The sequence below is a fragment of the Carassius gibelio genome, chromosome B6 (genome assembly GCF_023724105.1).
Source record: "Carassius gibelio isolate Cgi1373 ecotype wild population from Czech Republic chromosome B6, carGib1.2-hapl.c, whole genome shotgun sequence".
Lineage (NCBI taxonomy): Eukaryota > Metazoa > Chordata > Actinopteri > Cypriniformes > Cyprinidae > Carassius > Carassius gibelio.
The window spans coordinates 19,630,460-19,643,283 of record NC_068401.1 but is presented as its reverse complement, the minus strand read 5'-3'; the positions used below and the strand labels follow the sequence as shown (position 1 = coordinate 19,643,283).

Sequence of the window (12,824 nt, the reverse complement as noted above, 5' to 3'; positions counted from 1 at the left end):
AAGGTGTGTAACATATGGTGGCACAAACTTGCTACAAACTCACTGTATTGTACGACTGTAAACTGAGAAATAAAGAACAATATAAAGACTCTTATGAAGTAACATTTTAACTTTTTTTTTTCCTTAAAAAAGGTGTCAAATGGAAGTGCATGGCAGCCTACAGTTCATGTGGAGAAGCTGTTTGTTTGCAATTAATTTATCTGTTACAAATCAGCAGAGTTTGATACTTGCACCTTAGCCTGTTATTTTTTTTCTACTTTGCAGAAGCTATTCTAATGGGGGAGACTTATTTCTCAAGCTTTATATGAGCCACTATTGTACACGTACATGGGTAAACGTTCTCAGAATTAACTTTTTTTATTTTGTTTGTTTATTTATTTATTTTTATCTGATGCAGGGGATGTTGGATGATGACCAACATAGTGTGTACTTTATCAGTGTAATAGTTAAACAAATCAAATGCAAAATAAAAAAAGTATAGCCTACTATTTGATACAAATGTTGTATTATTAACCAGTTTTACTAAATTTTGTTCCTGAAATCCACACTTTAAAAAATCAAGATAATCAAAGGTAATCAAACCAAGCACAACCTAATAAAACATGTTACATGAATAAAGGGTTTTGTAAAAAAAAAAAAAAAAAATTCATGTTGGTGGATATTCTATTAAGATTACAAACATGTGGGTCATTCTTGAATGGCTTATTCTGCAGTGGGTATAAACAATATGGTCCCATTGATTTGGAAGCATGTTTCATCTCCCAACATTTAGACTGATTTCATTGAGTTTGTTCATGGTGTTTAAATCTATGTTTGCCATTTGTTGTTCATATAGGAATTTACTTTAATAATGTATTTAATAATTTACTTACAACAGAAATCTTATAACGTGCTTGCTTGTGTTGATCAGTAGGCCTATCCCTAAACACATATATAAGTAAACCCTTGTGTAGCTTTAATAAAACTTTTAACACAGAATCAGTTGAAGTCTTTATTTAACAAAAGCAATCTATCTATCTTTGAAATGAGAATTTACAAATTACTGTATGGTTTGATTAAGCCATTTGTTATTAAACTACAAAATATTTTAATTGTTATAAGTTTGTAGAAAATAAGCAAAACATTTTTAAAGTACTGCGAGGTTGTGGATTTCAAAACTTGACCAATAAACATTTGAGTCAAGAAGATTTTCAAGTGCACCACTATGCAGTATATGATTAAATACAAAAATAAAGTTTATAAAGACATTTAAAAAAAAAATAATAATAACTATATCGTGCATTTTATCTACTAAATGTATAATTTTGGGGGCAAATAAATAAATACAGAGATTAAGAATGTTTATATTCCAGTTCATGTGTGCATAAAAAAAACATTCAGCTTTTGCTTTGTTATTAAAAACATTTTTTGAATGATTGAGAAAACGATTAAGAATGACACAGAATAATCATCATACATTTTATTTAGGGCTGTGAATCTTTGGCAAGGCAGCGATTCAATTCGATTACGATTCATAGGTATTCGATTCGATTCAAGAACGATTTTTGCAAATTTAGAACGATTCGATTCGATTCACAATTAAATTCGATTCGATTCGATTATAACGATTCGATTCTGCATTCTTTAAGTGCATTCACGGGATTATTTAAATGCTTCTACTAAATTCTTTAAATGCTTAGTCAAGGGGCAAATTACAGTAGCATTTATGGTTAGGAGAACCATAGGTTAGGAAAAAAAACAAAAAACCTTTTGAAAAAAAAAAAAACCTTCATGGCATACATAAAAATGTATGTAAGCCAAGTTTTTAAAAAAGAGCTTAAAGAGTATTATGTATAAGCTAACATTTTGTCATACCAGGGGCGTAGCCATAATTTCAGAAGTGACAGAAATGTCAAATACAATCATTTTATGTATGTAGCCTATATAATAATAATAATTATATATATTTTATATAGGCTACATTTAATTAGCAATTATTTAAATTTTCTGCACAGAATAAGGTAGAAAATATACTTTTTGGTTTCTGTAGCCTACTGTAATAAATCTCAATTAGCACTGCATCATTAATAAATTGTTTGTGTTTTTTTTTTTCCATCAGTTAATTCTGCTTTTATTCAGTTAGCTGCAGATATAGCCTGGCACGTCTATGAGAGCGAGATCGCTTCTCTTTCATCGTGAAAACGTCTTCAACTCTATTTAACTTTTCCTCTCCATCAGCGAATGATTCGGAGAGAAAACGCGTCAGATGTCTGTTTGCTAATGAAACAAACGCTACTTTCATGCATCTGATTATCAGATAAATCTTGCGATCTTATTTCAAGGTCGTTGTTAATGCTGTGGTTAATTTTAAAAGTTTCCTTCGTATATTCGGTTCATCAGCATTGTTTAAAAACATTTATCATTCAATGGATCTGTGCGTATGATTTAGACACTTACATTTCTGCTTCGTCCATGCAATAAATACAGCTGTCGACGGCTCCGGCACTGGCCACGAGTCCTATAGATCACACGTCCGCTGCGTCAGAGACGAACGGAGCGCGAGCGCAATCCTGTCTCATCAGGCAGCCTGATCTCACAAACGTACATATTTAGACGTAAATTAAAACTGTCCAATACGTATGTGCCCTTACGTATTTACAGTGTCATTTACGTATTATCTGGACGTAATTACAGGTTCGATACGTATCGAAATGTACGTAAAAACGACCTCAAATACGTACAGATAGAACGTGTTTTCTGACCAGTCAGTTATCCATAGAAATTTGCTCATGAAGCTGCTCTTCAATGCGTATCTGATTAATTTGTTTAATATTTATGTATATTTTCCCTTTTTATATATTTTTTGATAAATGTAAGATCCCTATACCCGACCCGAACCTAAACCTACCCATTTTATACAGAATGTTAAAAGAATAAAACATAATAAAACACAATTTTAGTAAAAATATAACATTAAAACGATATTTTGAGCTACTAATGTTAATCCTACACCTACCCCTAAACCTACCCATAACCATTTCTTAACATAACGTTACTGTTATAAACAAACAAATAACAGACAAACAAACATAACGTTAATCATTTATTTTTTTGAGAAAATATCAAAAGTCGTACCAAAAGTAGTTCAAATTATAAAGAGTTCCAGTCGCAGTCCTCTATGGAGGTAATAGTTTTTATAGGGTACAGAGCAGAATTTAATTTATTAATCCATGAAATTATGTATCTGTCTTCTCTCCATGAAGGCGCACTGTCGCAGTCATAGACATATATAGGTAGACGCCCCATCGAACGCTACTGCCTATTGAACGAGCCGTGGAGCCGCCATCTTGGACCGGTCGCCAGCTCCACTCAGTGTAACTTGTTTGCCAGGTGCAATGAGCTGTCAGCGCATTAAATTAATCATATCTCACTGAATACCTAACTGATTTTGACGCGGGTTTTTTTTTTTTTGCGGCAAAGGTCATTCATGCAGCTATGATATAGGACACATGGTTCAGCGTATTTTAATATTCATAATAGGCATACAGTGGCATATTATATTCTGATATAATATATAAGTGACCAGACGCCCAAAATATAAATATGTGAGGTAGGATATTTATAAAGCACACACTATAAATATGATAAAGAAGCAGAAACAGATAATAAGTTGAAGAAACAATATTATAATTTGTGACATATACACATTCTCTCTCTCTCTCTCTCTCTCTCTCTCTCTCTCTCTCTCTCTCTCTCACACACACACACACACTTCTCCCTCTCTCTTTCCCTCCATCTCACACACACACACTTCTCCCTCCCTCCCTCTCTCTCCATCACACACACACACACACACGTGAGGTTATAAAACAACTGCCACCAAAGAGGGAGAGAGAGTGAGATGACAGTATGAGACAATACAATTTAGCACGCACATACACACACAAACCTGCTCCAACGCCGTCAACAGAAGTCATGCGGTTTACCATGCTTACTGCCTGCAATGCATTGTAATGTAACATTGAAAAACTGGGATTTTTTTCAGTAAAACAAAAAAAGATTTTATAATATTTAGATATGAATCCAACTGAATCCAACTTGTGAAAAGATATCTTTCAGGGAGGCAAATAGCATATAGTGGAGCTCTATAGCCATGGTTAAAGTTATTATTATTTGTTTTTTAAACTTCATTTTCCAAAAAATGGGTATAAATGTTACATTAAATCATTTAAAATTATCCATGTTATCCCCATGAATGAAAGTTAGAAATCTGTGTCTTTTATAAAGTGAATTTTACATTAAATGCTGTTTTTTTTTGTAAAAAGCCTATTTAAATAAATATTTATTTATTTATAGAAATTTAGAAGATATCATAAATCCTCCAAAAACTGCACAAATGTTGAGTAAAAACATTAACAAACAGAGTAAAATTACATTTGTAAAAAGATATATATATTATCTTGTCACAAAATTAAATGTTATTGTCAAAAAACACGAGTGTGGACAGGAAAGGAAGACCATCAGAGGGTTAATATACTTTACTTCCTGAAATCACGTGCGCAAACACAAATAACAATAGTAGTAATAATAGTTATGTTAAATCTTACTTGTGAAAAGTAATCCCGAGCCGTACTTGCGATGGTCCGCCGATTAGAACAGGAAAATGCTGCACAGTTCTCTGGCATCTTAACTGCTGCTACACAACGAAACTAGGAGTACGACCGGTTCAAGATGGCGGCCGCAAATCTCGTCGCCCAGCGGCCAATAGGGCGTCTACTTATATGATGTCTATGGTCGCAGTACTCAGATGTCATAAACTGAAACACTACATGTCGCAATCTGTGACGAATTGGATGAGGACCAATGAGCGTTCGATATCAGTGCCGTAAAGCATATCGTAACGTGGCGCACTGGCGCTATTTTCAAATTCGAATCATAACGAGCGCGAGTTTTGACTGTGACGGACAGTGATTGCTAAAACATTAGCTAGGGTTCATAGTTCAGATAACCTCAGTTTGGAGGAAAAGGAAGGAAGGAAAGAGACATTGTTAAGATATTCAAAAGTGGATGGGATTGTGAATGAGGAAGAAGGTAGTATTAATGAATTTATTACTAGACTAGAACTAAATATTGTCCTGAGAAAATTAAGAAAATCTGCGCCAGGGAGAGACTCAATATGTTATGACATGTTGGATAATTTGAGTGGAATAGGGAAAGATAAGCTGTTGCTGTTATTTAACAAGATATGGTTGGAGGGAAGGATACCTAAGGAGTGGAAAGAGTCTATAATTGTGCCAATTAGGAAACCTGGTAAAGATCCTCATAATCCAAGTAGTTACAGGCCTATAGCTTTAACTTCGCAGGTGGGTAAGACTATGGAGAAAATGGTAAACGATAGGTTAAATTACTGTGTTGAGTCAAAGGGGTTATTGCAGAGCTACCAGAGTGGTTTTAGGAGAGGTAGAGGTACAATGGATCCAATAGTATGTTTGGAAGATGGTATAAGAAGAGCTCAAGTAAATAGAGAAGCAGTGGTGGTAGTATTCTTCGATATTGAAAAAGCGTACGACATGTTGTGGACGAACGGATTGTTGATCAGGTTGCAGCAGATGGGGATTGGTGGTAGAATGCTCCAGTGGATAAAAGCTTTTTTGGCTGAAAGAAGTCTAAGGGTTAAAATAAACGGAGAATTAAGTAATGAATATATAGTTGAGAATGGCACTCCGCAGGGGAGTATTGTAAGCCCTATATTGTTTGATATAATAATAGATCAGATATTCAAAAATGTGAAGGGGCCTGATGGAGTAGCTTTGTTCGCTGATGATGGTGCCATGTGGAAGAAAGGGAGGAATGTGGAATTCATAGTAAAGGAAATTCAGAGAGCAGTAAATGAAGTTCAGAAATGGGCAGTTCAATGGGGATTTAGGATATCAGCAGAAAAAACAAAAGATATGTTCTTTTCTAAGGGGAGTATAAGACCGGAATTTAAGATTAGCTTGTCAGGAAAAGAGCTGGAAAGAGTAGAGGTTTTTAAGTACTTGGGTGTATGGTTTGACAAGAAGTTGACATGGGCCTTCCATATCCAGAAGATTGTTGATAAATGTAAGAAAATTCTAAATGTGATGAGGTGCTTGTGTGGGGTTGAGTGGGGTGCGTCTCGTGCAGCTTTGAGAACAATTTACACTGGTTTAATGAGGTCAGTATTCGATTATGGGAGTGTAGCATATGGATCAGCCTCCAAGTCATTGTTACATAAACTGGATGTAATGCAAAACCAAGCCTTGAGAATTTGCAGTGGAGCACTCAAGTCCTCTCCGGTGGCAGCCATCCAAGTGGAGGTGGGGGAGATGCCCTTGAATTTAAGAAGAGATCAACTGGCCCTAGTGTACTGGGCTAATCTTAAAGGTCATAGAGAGGATCATATTGCTCACATAACCCTAAGAAATTGTCAAGAGCGATTAAATAAAAAAGTAAAAAGCTTTGAGTGGGGTATTGAACAAAAAGTTGAGTGTATGGGTTTAAGTGCTCTTAATATCTGTATGACAGTACCATACTCAACAGTTCCCCCGTGGACTTTTGAGGAATTAAAAGTGGACTTAGGGCTGCTGGAAGAAAAGCAGGTATGTGGAGTAGATAAGGGGATAGTTAATAGATATATAACAGAAAACTACAGAAATGACAGGATTATTTTTACAGATGCATCTAAAAGATCAGATAAAAGAGTGGGAGTGGCTCATGTGGTGCCTGAGCTGGGTTTGGCTGTAGGAAATAGGCTAAGTGATGATTTGGCAGTATATACGGCAGAGCTTGTAGTTATATGGCTTGCCCTGTTATGGGTAGAAAGTAATGGGGGGAACAGACAATCTGTCATAGCTTCTGATTCCAGTTCTGCTATTTTAAGTATCAAGAATTCCCATTCAGGGTCCAGGAAAGACATTCTGCTTGAAGTATTGCAGTTAGCGAGTGGGTTGCAAAAGGCGGGTAAAATGTTTTCCTTCTTATGGGTTCCAGCACACATAGGGGTGGAGGGGAATGAGCTGGCTGATGTATGGGCCAAAAGAGCAGCAGATAAAGATATCATTGATGTTGACATAAAACACAGTAAAGCAGAAGTTAAAAGTATTATTAAAACAAGAACAATTAAAATGTGGCAGCGCTGTTTGGAAAATGAATCAAGTGGGAGACATCTTTTTAACTTACAGTCTAAAGTAGGCCTAAATAAGAATGCAGGGTCAGGTAGAACTAGACATGAAGAAGGCGTGTTGTCCAGGTTGAGGATTGGGCACACCAGACTTAACAGTACATTATTTTTAATGAAAAAGCATGGTGATGGTATCTGTGAGTATTGTCTTGGAAATAACTCAGAAACTGTAGAGCATGTATTGTTTTATTGTCAGAAATATAAGAATGAGAGGGAAAGGTTTATTGAGCAAGTAGAAGCTAATGAAATTATATTTAATTATAGAAATATTTTAGATGGAAGTTCTGATAAAATGTGTCAAATTTTGTTTTCTTTTTTAAAGAGTACAGGGCTTTTAAAAAGAATTTAAAAGTTTAGAGATAATATAAGTGGTGGGTATACTCCAGTCCAGAGGTGGCGGTAATACAACAACAAGTTGTCAACCGCCAGTAAAAATAGAAGAAGAAGAAGAAGAAGAAGACTGTGACGGACGCTGTTGCTGAGAATGAAGATGAAGATCGATTGATAAATGGCTGAATTTGCATATGTTCCTTGCAAACATCTGGATTCTAAAGATATGCAGTACAGCAAACAAATGCATGTGATTTGTAATTGTATGCTGTGCTTTTGTGTATCTATGGTTTGCAGCATGCACAGAAATGTTATTTCCTATTAAGCAGACGAGTAAACTGCTTTCAATAAATTGAATTAAAACATGTATTGATATGACAATTAAATACAACAGATTTAAATCATTAAAGCCACGATTTTAATATTAATACATGGGAATTCATATACATTCACACTTTACGTTAGATTATTTACGTTTTTAAAATGCTAACACATAAGTATTTGTACGTTTTACTGCTATAAATACGTCTAAATTGTACGTTTCTATGTGCATGAAAACGTAAGTAAATGTACGTGTGGTAGAACCACATTTAACGTAAAAATACACACGTATTCTCATGAGATCACATTTGAAAAACGATAGCATACTCCTTAGGGGAGACAGGAAGTTTTGCTTTTGAAAGAAACTCGTCGTATGTTAGTAATTGACCTTCTGTGTTCATGAGTTGTTAAACTAATAGAATGTTATCTACCCATCTTTGGTAATATATAGATTTATTTTTTATATTGAATATTCCTGTTGTTCCAAATATAACAGTTTGTGGGAGAAAAATTGTGCCTGTAGACCATTTTCCAGGCTAACATTGCATGCTAGTGAAATTCACAGGTAACTTCTCAATTTCAAAGTCACATTTCAACAACAAGTTTAATCCTCCCAGTGAATCAAAAATCTGTTTGGGAAAGGTGTTCCAAATGCTCTCTGCTTCCTTAATTAAATTACTTAACCATCTCACCAAAAAGGAATTACTTAAGGTTTCATAAGTCAACACCTCAAGACCACCATCTTTCCTTAAATTACATAAAATATCTTTACGTAAATAATGGGTCCTATTCCTCCAAATGAAATTAAATAAGATCTTATCAAGTTTTTTATATACACTAGCTGGCATTCCCATGGATAAAGATAGATAGACGGCACGTGATATCCCTTCTGCCTTAGACAATAAAACTCTGCATTCAGTGACAAGTCCCTCATCAACCATATATTAAATAGTTTCCTCATTTTCTCTACTATTAAGATTACAACGCCTTTTTTCATTTTTACCAATGATAACCCCCAAGTATGTTATTGTATTTTTAACAGGAAAACCACTTATGACTGATAAGTCACATTCCTTTAGTGACAACAAGGCAGATTTATTTAGATTCATTCTTAAACCCGAGACTTCAGAGAATTTTGTGATAGAATCAATTGCTTTGATAACCTCGTTTTTATTACGGAGAAATAATGCCGTGTCATCCGCTAACTGTGAAATTTTAAATTCTGTACCTAATGTCAATATACCTTGGAACTGGGCATTTTTAATATGTCTTGCCATGATTTGTGTAACAAGGAGAAAAAGAAAACGGCTAAGGGGACATCCTTGTCGTATTCCACGACCTACCTCAAATCTAGGAGTTGTGCCATGAGCAAGTTTAACTGAGCTGTTACATCCTCTGTATAGAGTTTGAATAGCCTTTAAAAACTGTTCTCCAAAACCAAAGCATTTTATCATTTTTAACATAAATTGATCACTAACGGTGTCAAATGCTTTATAAAAATCGACAAATAGGACAAAAAAATCACCTACTATGTATTCATTATAATCAATCATATCCAAAATCAAACGTATATTATTACCTATATTTCGGCCTGGCATAAAGACTGATTGTTCTTCATCAATTATATCATCTAACCCTGATTTTAATCTTTTAGCAAAAATTAGTGCAAATATTTTAGCATCATTATTCAATAAATTAATTGGTCTCCAATTTTCAATACTTAATTTATCTTTGTTTGGTTTGGGTATCAATTTAATAAGTCCTTGTCGCATAGTTGGTGGGAGTTGCCCTTTCTTAATGGCTTCTATATAAACTTTAACTAAAAAAGGAGCTAACAATTGGTCAAAAACCTTGTAAAATTCACTTATTAGCCCATCATTCCCTGGCGATTTATTTTCTTTTAGAGAGTCAATACATTTTTGCACTTCTGATAAACAAATCTCTCTGTCACAAACCAATTTAAAGCCATCGTCAATGACATCAATATATTTTTTTTTACTTTTTAGGAAGAGATCCATATTTTTTGCATTTTCGACATCATTAGAGTACAATCTTTGATAGAAATCAGCAACATATTTTGATATCTGGATCTTATTATTACAGACAACATCATTGATTTTCAATTTATTTAAGGATTATACTTCAAAGTTTCTTTTTTTCTAGATTAAAGAAATATTTAGTGCATTTTTCCCCTTTTTCAAGCCATTTCCTCCTAGATCTGACAAAAGCCCCTAAATTTGTCTTCATACATCTTGTCCAATTTAAGCTGTAAAGAAGTTAGTTCTGTAAATTCACATCCAGTTAAATTAACTTTCTCTGATAACTTTATTATTCTAGTGATAACTCTGGATTCTTCCTCTCTCTTGTCTTTGGCTATTTTCTTCCCTAGTTTTATAGCTAACTTACAAACTTCAAATTTCATCAGCTGCCAGCAGCTTCCAAAGTTGTTATCAAAACTAGCTTTTCTCCAATATTTTCCAATTATCACGGCGGCATCATCCTTAAATTGTTTATTTTGTAATAGCATTTGATTTAGTTTCCAATAATCTCTGTTTGGTTTGCAACTGACTATTATTAAATCTATCTTTATATAAATGGCTTGGTGATCTGTGAGAACAGTAGGTTCTATATGAACTGAAACCGTCTTGTCATCGATCTCCGAAGAAATCAGCCAGAAATCTATATGGGACTTCTGTGACCTATCTTTATTACTCCAAGTATATATGCTTTTGTTGGGATTTTTGTGTCTCCAGATATCAACAAGACTCATCCTTTGACATACATTCTCCAACTCATCTGAAGAACTATTTCTTGGAGGCCATCTATCCAGATTTCCATCCATAACGGTATTAAAATCACCTCCCCATATAATCTTGGCAGTAGGAAAAGTTGTAATCAGCTGGTTAATTATATTTTCTATTGTTGTAAATAATAGCTTGTTGTCTTTTTTGTTGTTACACGCATATATGTTTACAATAATGAATTGGGAATGATCTACATCAACAACCAGTATTACCCATCTCCCATTTGAATCTGCTAAATGTTTAATAATGTGCCCTTTAAAGTTTCCCTGTAAAATAGCGACCCCTGCTGACCGGTTACTCCCAAATGAAAACCATATTTTTTTCCCCCATTGACTCCCCCAAAAAGAAATATCCGATTTAGTAGCATGAGTCTTCCTGTATAAAATAAAAATCAGCACCTTTGTTTTGAAAAAATAAAAATAAACATTTCCTTTTCAATTGGTCTCTAGCACCTCTGGCATTTACAGATAAAACAGATACAGACATAAAAACTCAGAACTAATAACGTTAACTGTATGAACTTCTTTGCAAAAACTGCAGAGATAACTGCTCTAATGTAATCATTAGCTGCCTCAGTGCCCTTTATTACACATGCGGGCAGGGGCGTAGCAGTCATTTTAAAAGTGGGGGGGACAGCTGTATGGTGATTTGACCCAAAGCTTATGTTCATAATAAATTCTAAACAGAATACCAATTGGCATTTTACTTTTTCAAATTTGGGAACATGACATGATAGCTTACAGGAACCTATTTTTGTTAAATCATACTCGAAATTTAAAAATACTGCAGGACTTTGAGACCAATGGGAGACCATCTATATATTTTTGTTTTTATGAAATAAAGATATTTTATGATATTTACAATATTTCAGTTGCACTACATTTGAACAATAACTTTTTTTTTTTAACAGTTGGACAAAAACAGGTGTTAAATGAGTATACAGATTACATCTACAGTAATTTTATACAACATACATTTTATGAAAAATATGAGACAGATAATCTGTGAAAAAATCAAGCTCCTCTGGCTCCTCCCAGTGTCCTATTGCCATTTGCAGAAATACATCACTCCCGGTAAAAAAACAAAACAACCAATCAGAGCTGCGGTCCGTAACTTTGTTTGTGTTCAAAATGTAGAAAAATTTATATAATAAGCGAGTACAACATGAATCTATTTTCCAAACCGTGTTTTTGGCTTGTCCTGAATCACTAGGGTGCACCTATAATAAGTGTTTATATTCGGACTATTTTAGATTGCTTCGGGGATACCGCGGCGGAGTAACCCAGATACAAATCTCACCTGTACACATTCTGGAGAGGTTGAGCAACTGCCCCCTCTCTCTGCCAGTGACGTCACAGCCTGCCTTTCCTGCAGACTAGTTAGGACATAAAACAGTAACAGTTATGAATTAAAAGAATAAAATTTGATAAAGTATTTTAAGATATTCGTTGCAAAACAAATATGATTTATTGTGAAATGATAATTTTACTCCGCGAGCAGCACGTAGACAAACAAAAGACAGCAGAAACCAATAATATTGTTACGTCTTATTTAGCAGACGCTTTTATCCAAAGTGACAATTAGGAGAGCATTTAACACACTGAATCCGGCACGACGTGACGAGGTCCATACGGGTTCAATAGGTTAAATCATAACATGAAAACTTTATCGCGCGATTCGTGTCATCGCGACATACTGTAACATACTTACAGTGTGTGTTTGAAAAAAGGATGTAATCGTCCTTTACTTTTTTCTGGGGTGCATTTTATCCCAGACGGCCTAATAGCAAAGTGAACAAACGAACGAACGAAAATTCAGAAGAGCAACAAGAGATTTGAAGCTCATAGCAGACGCGCCCAGGAGATGATTCGCTCTGTGATTGGCTGAATGTTACTTCACTCAAATCTAAGTAACAAATCAGAGAACACTACTGGAAATATTCACGCTGGATCCTAAAAAAAAAAGAAAAAAAATTAGCAGGGGTCAGAATCACCTGTTTCTAAAAGTGCGGGGGACGTGTCCTCCCCGTCCCCCCCGGTTGCTACGCCCCTGCATGTGGGGTTACCTTAAGAAATGGTTGCACTTCAACAAAGCATACAAGATGTTTCCTTTTCAAGTGTCTTTAATTTTGTTTCCATTCACAAATGTTCTGATCCCCACGAAATAAGCCTTCTCTCCTCTCTTTCTTG

At 34.8% G+C, this 12,824-nt stretch overlaps 1 protein-coding gene across 3 annotated transcripts in view; it reads right to left on the bottom strand.

The window, feature by feature from the left end:
- LOC127959805 (mitochondrial 10-formyltetrahydrofolate dehydrogenase-like) overlaps positions 1–4,769 on the bottom strand; it is an 83,390-nt gene extending 78,621 nt beyond the window's left edge. For 2 of the 3 annotated variants that reach the window (XM_052559190.1, XM_052559189.1), the window contains exon 1: positions 4,587–4,769. In XM_052559190.1, the coding sequence (XP_052415150.1) occupies positions 4,587–4,664 (78 nt within the window). In that variant the 5' untranslated portion in view covers positions 4,665–4,769. Of the gene's footprint in view, positions 1–2,436; positions 2,581–4,586 lie in introns of those variants that run through there. The other variant, XM_052559191.1, reaches the window with a different exon arrangement.
- Between the last annotated feature and the right edge of the window lie 8,055 nt (positions 4,770–12,824).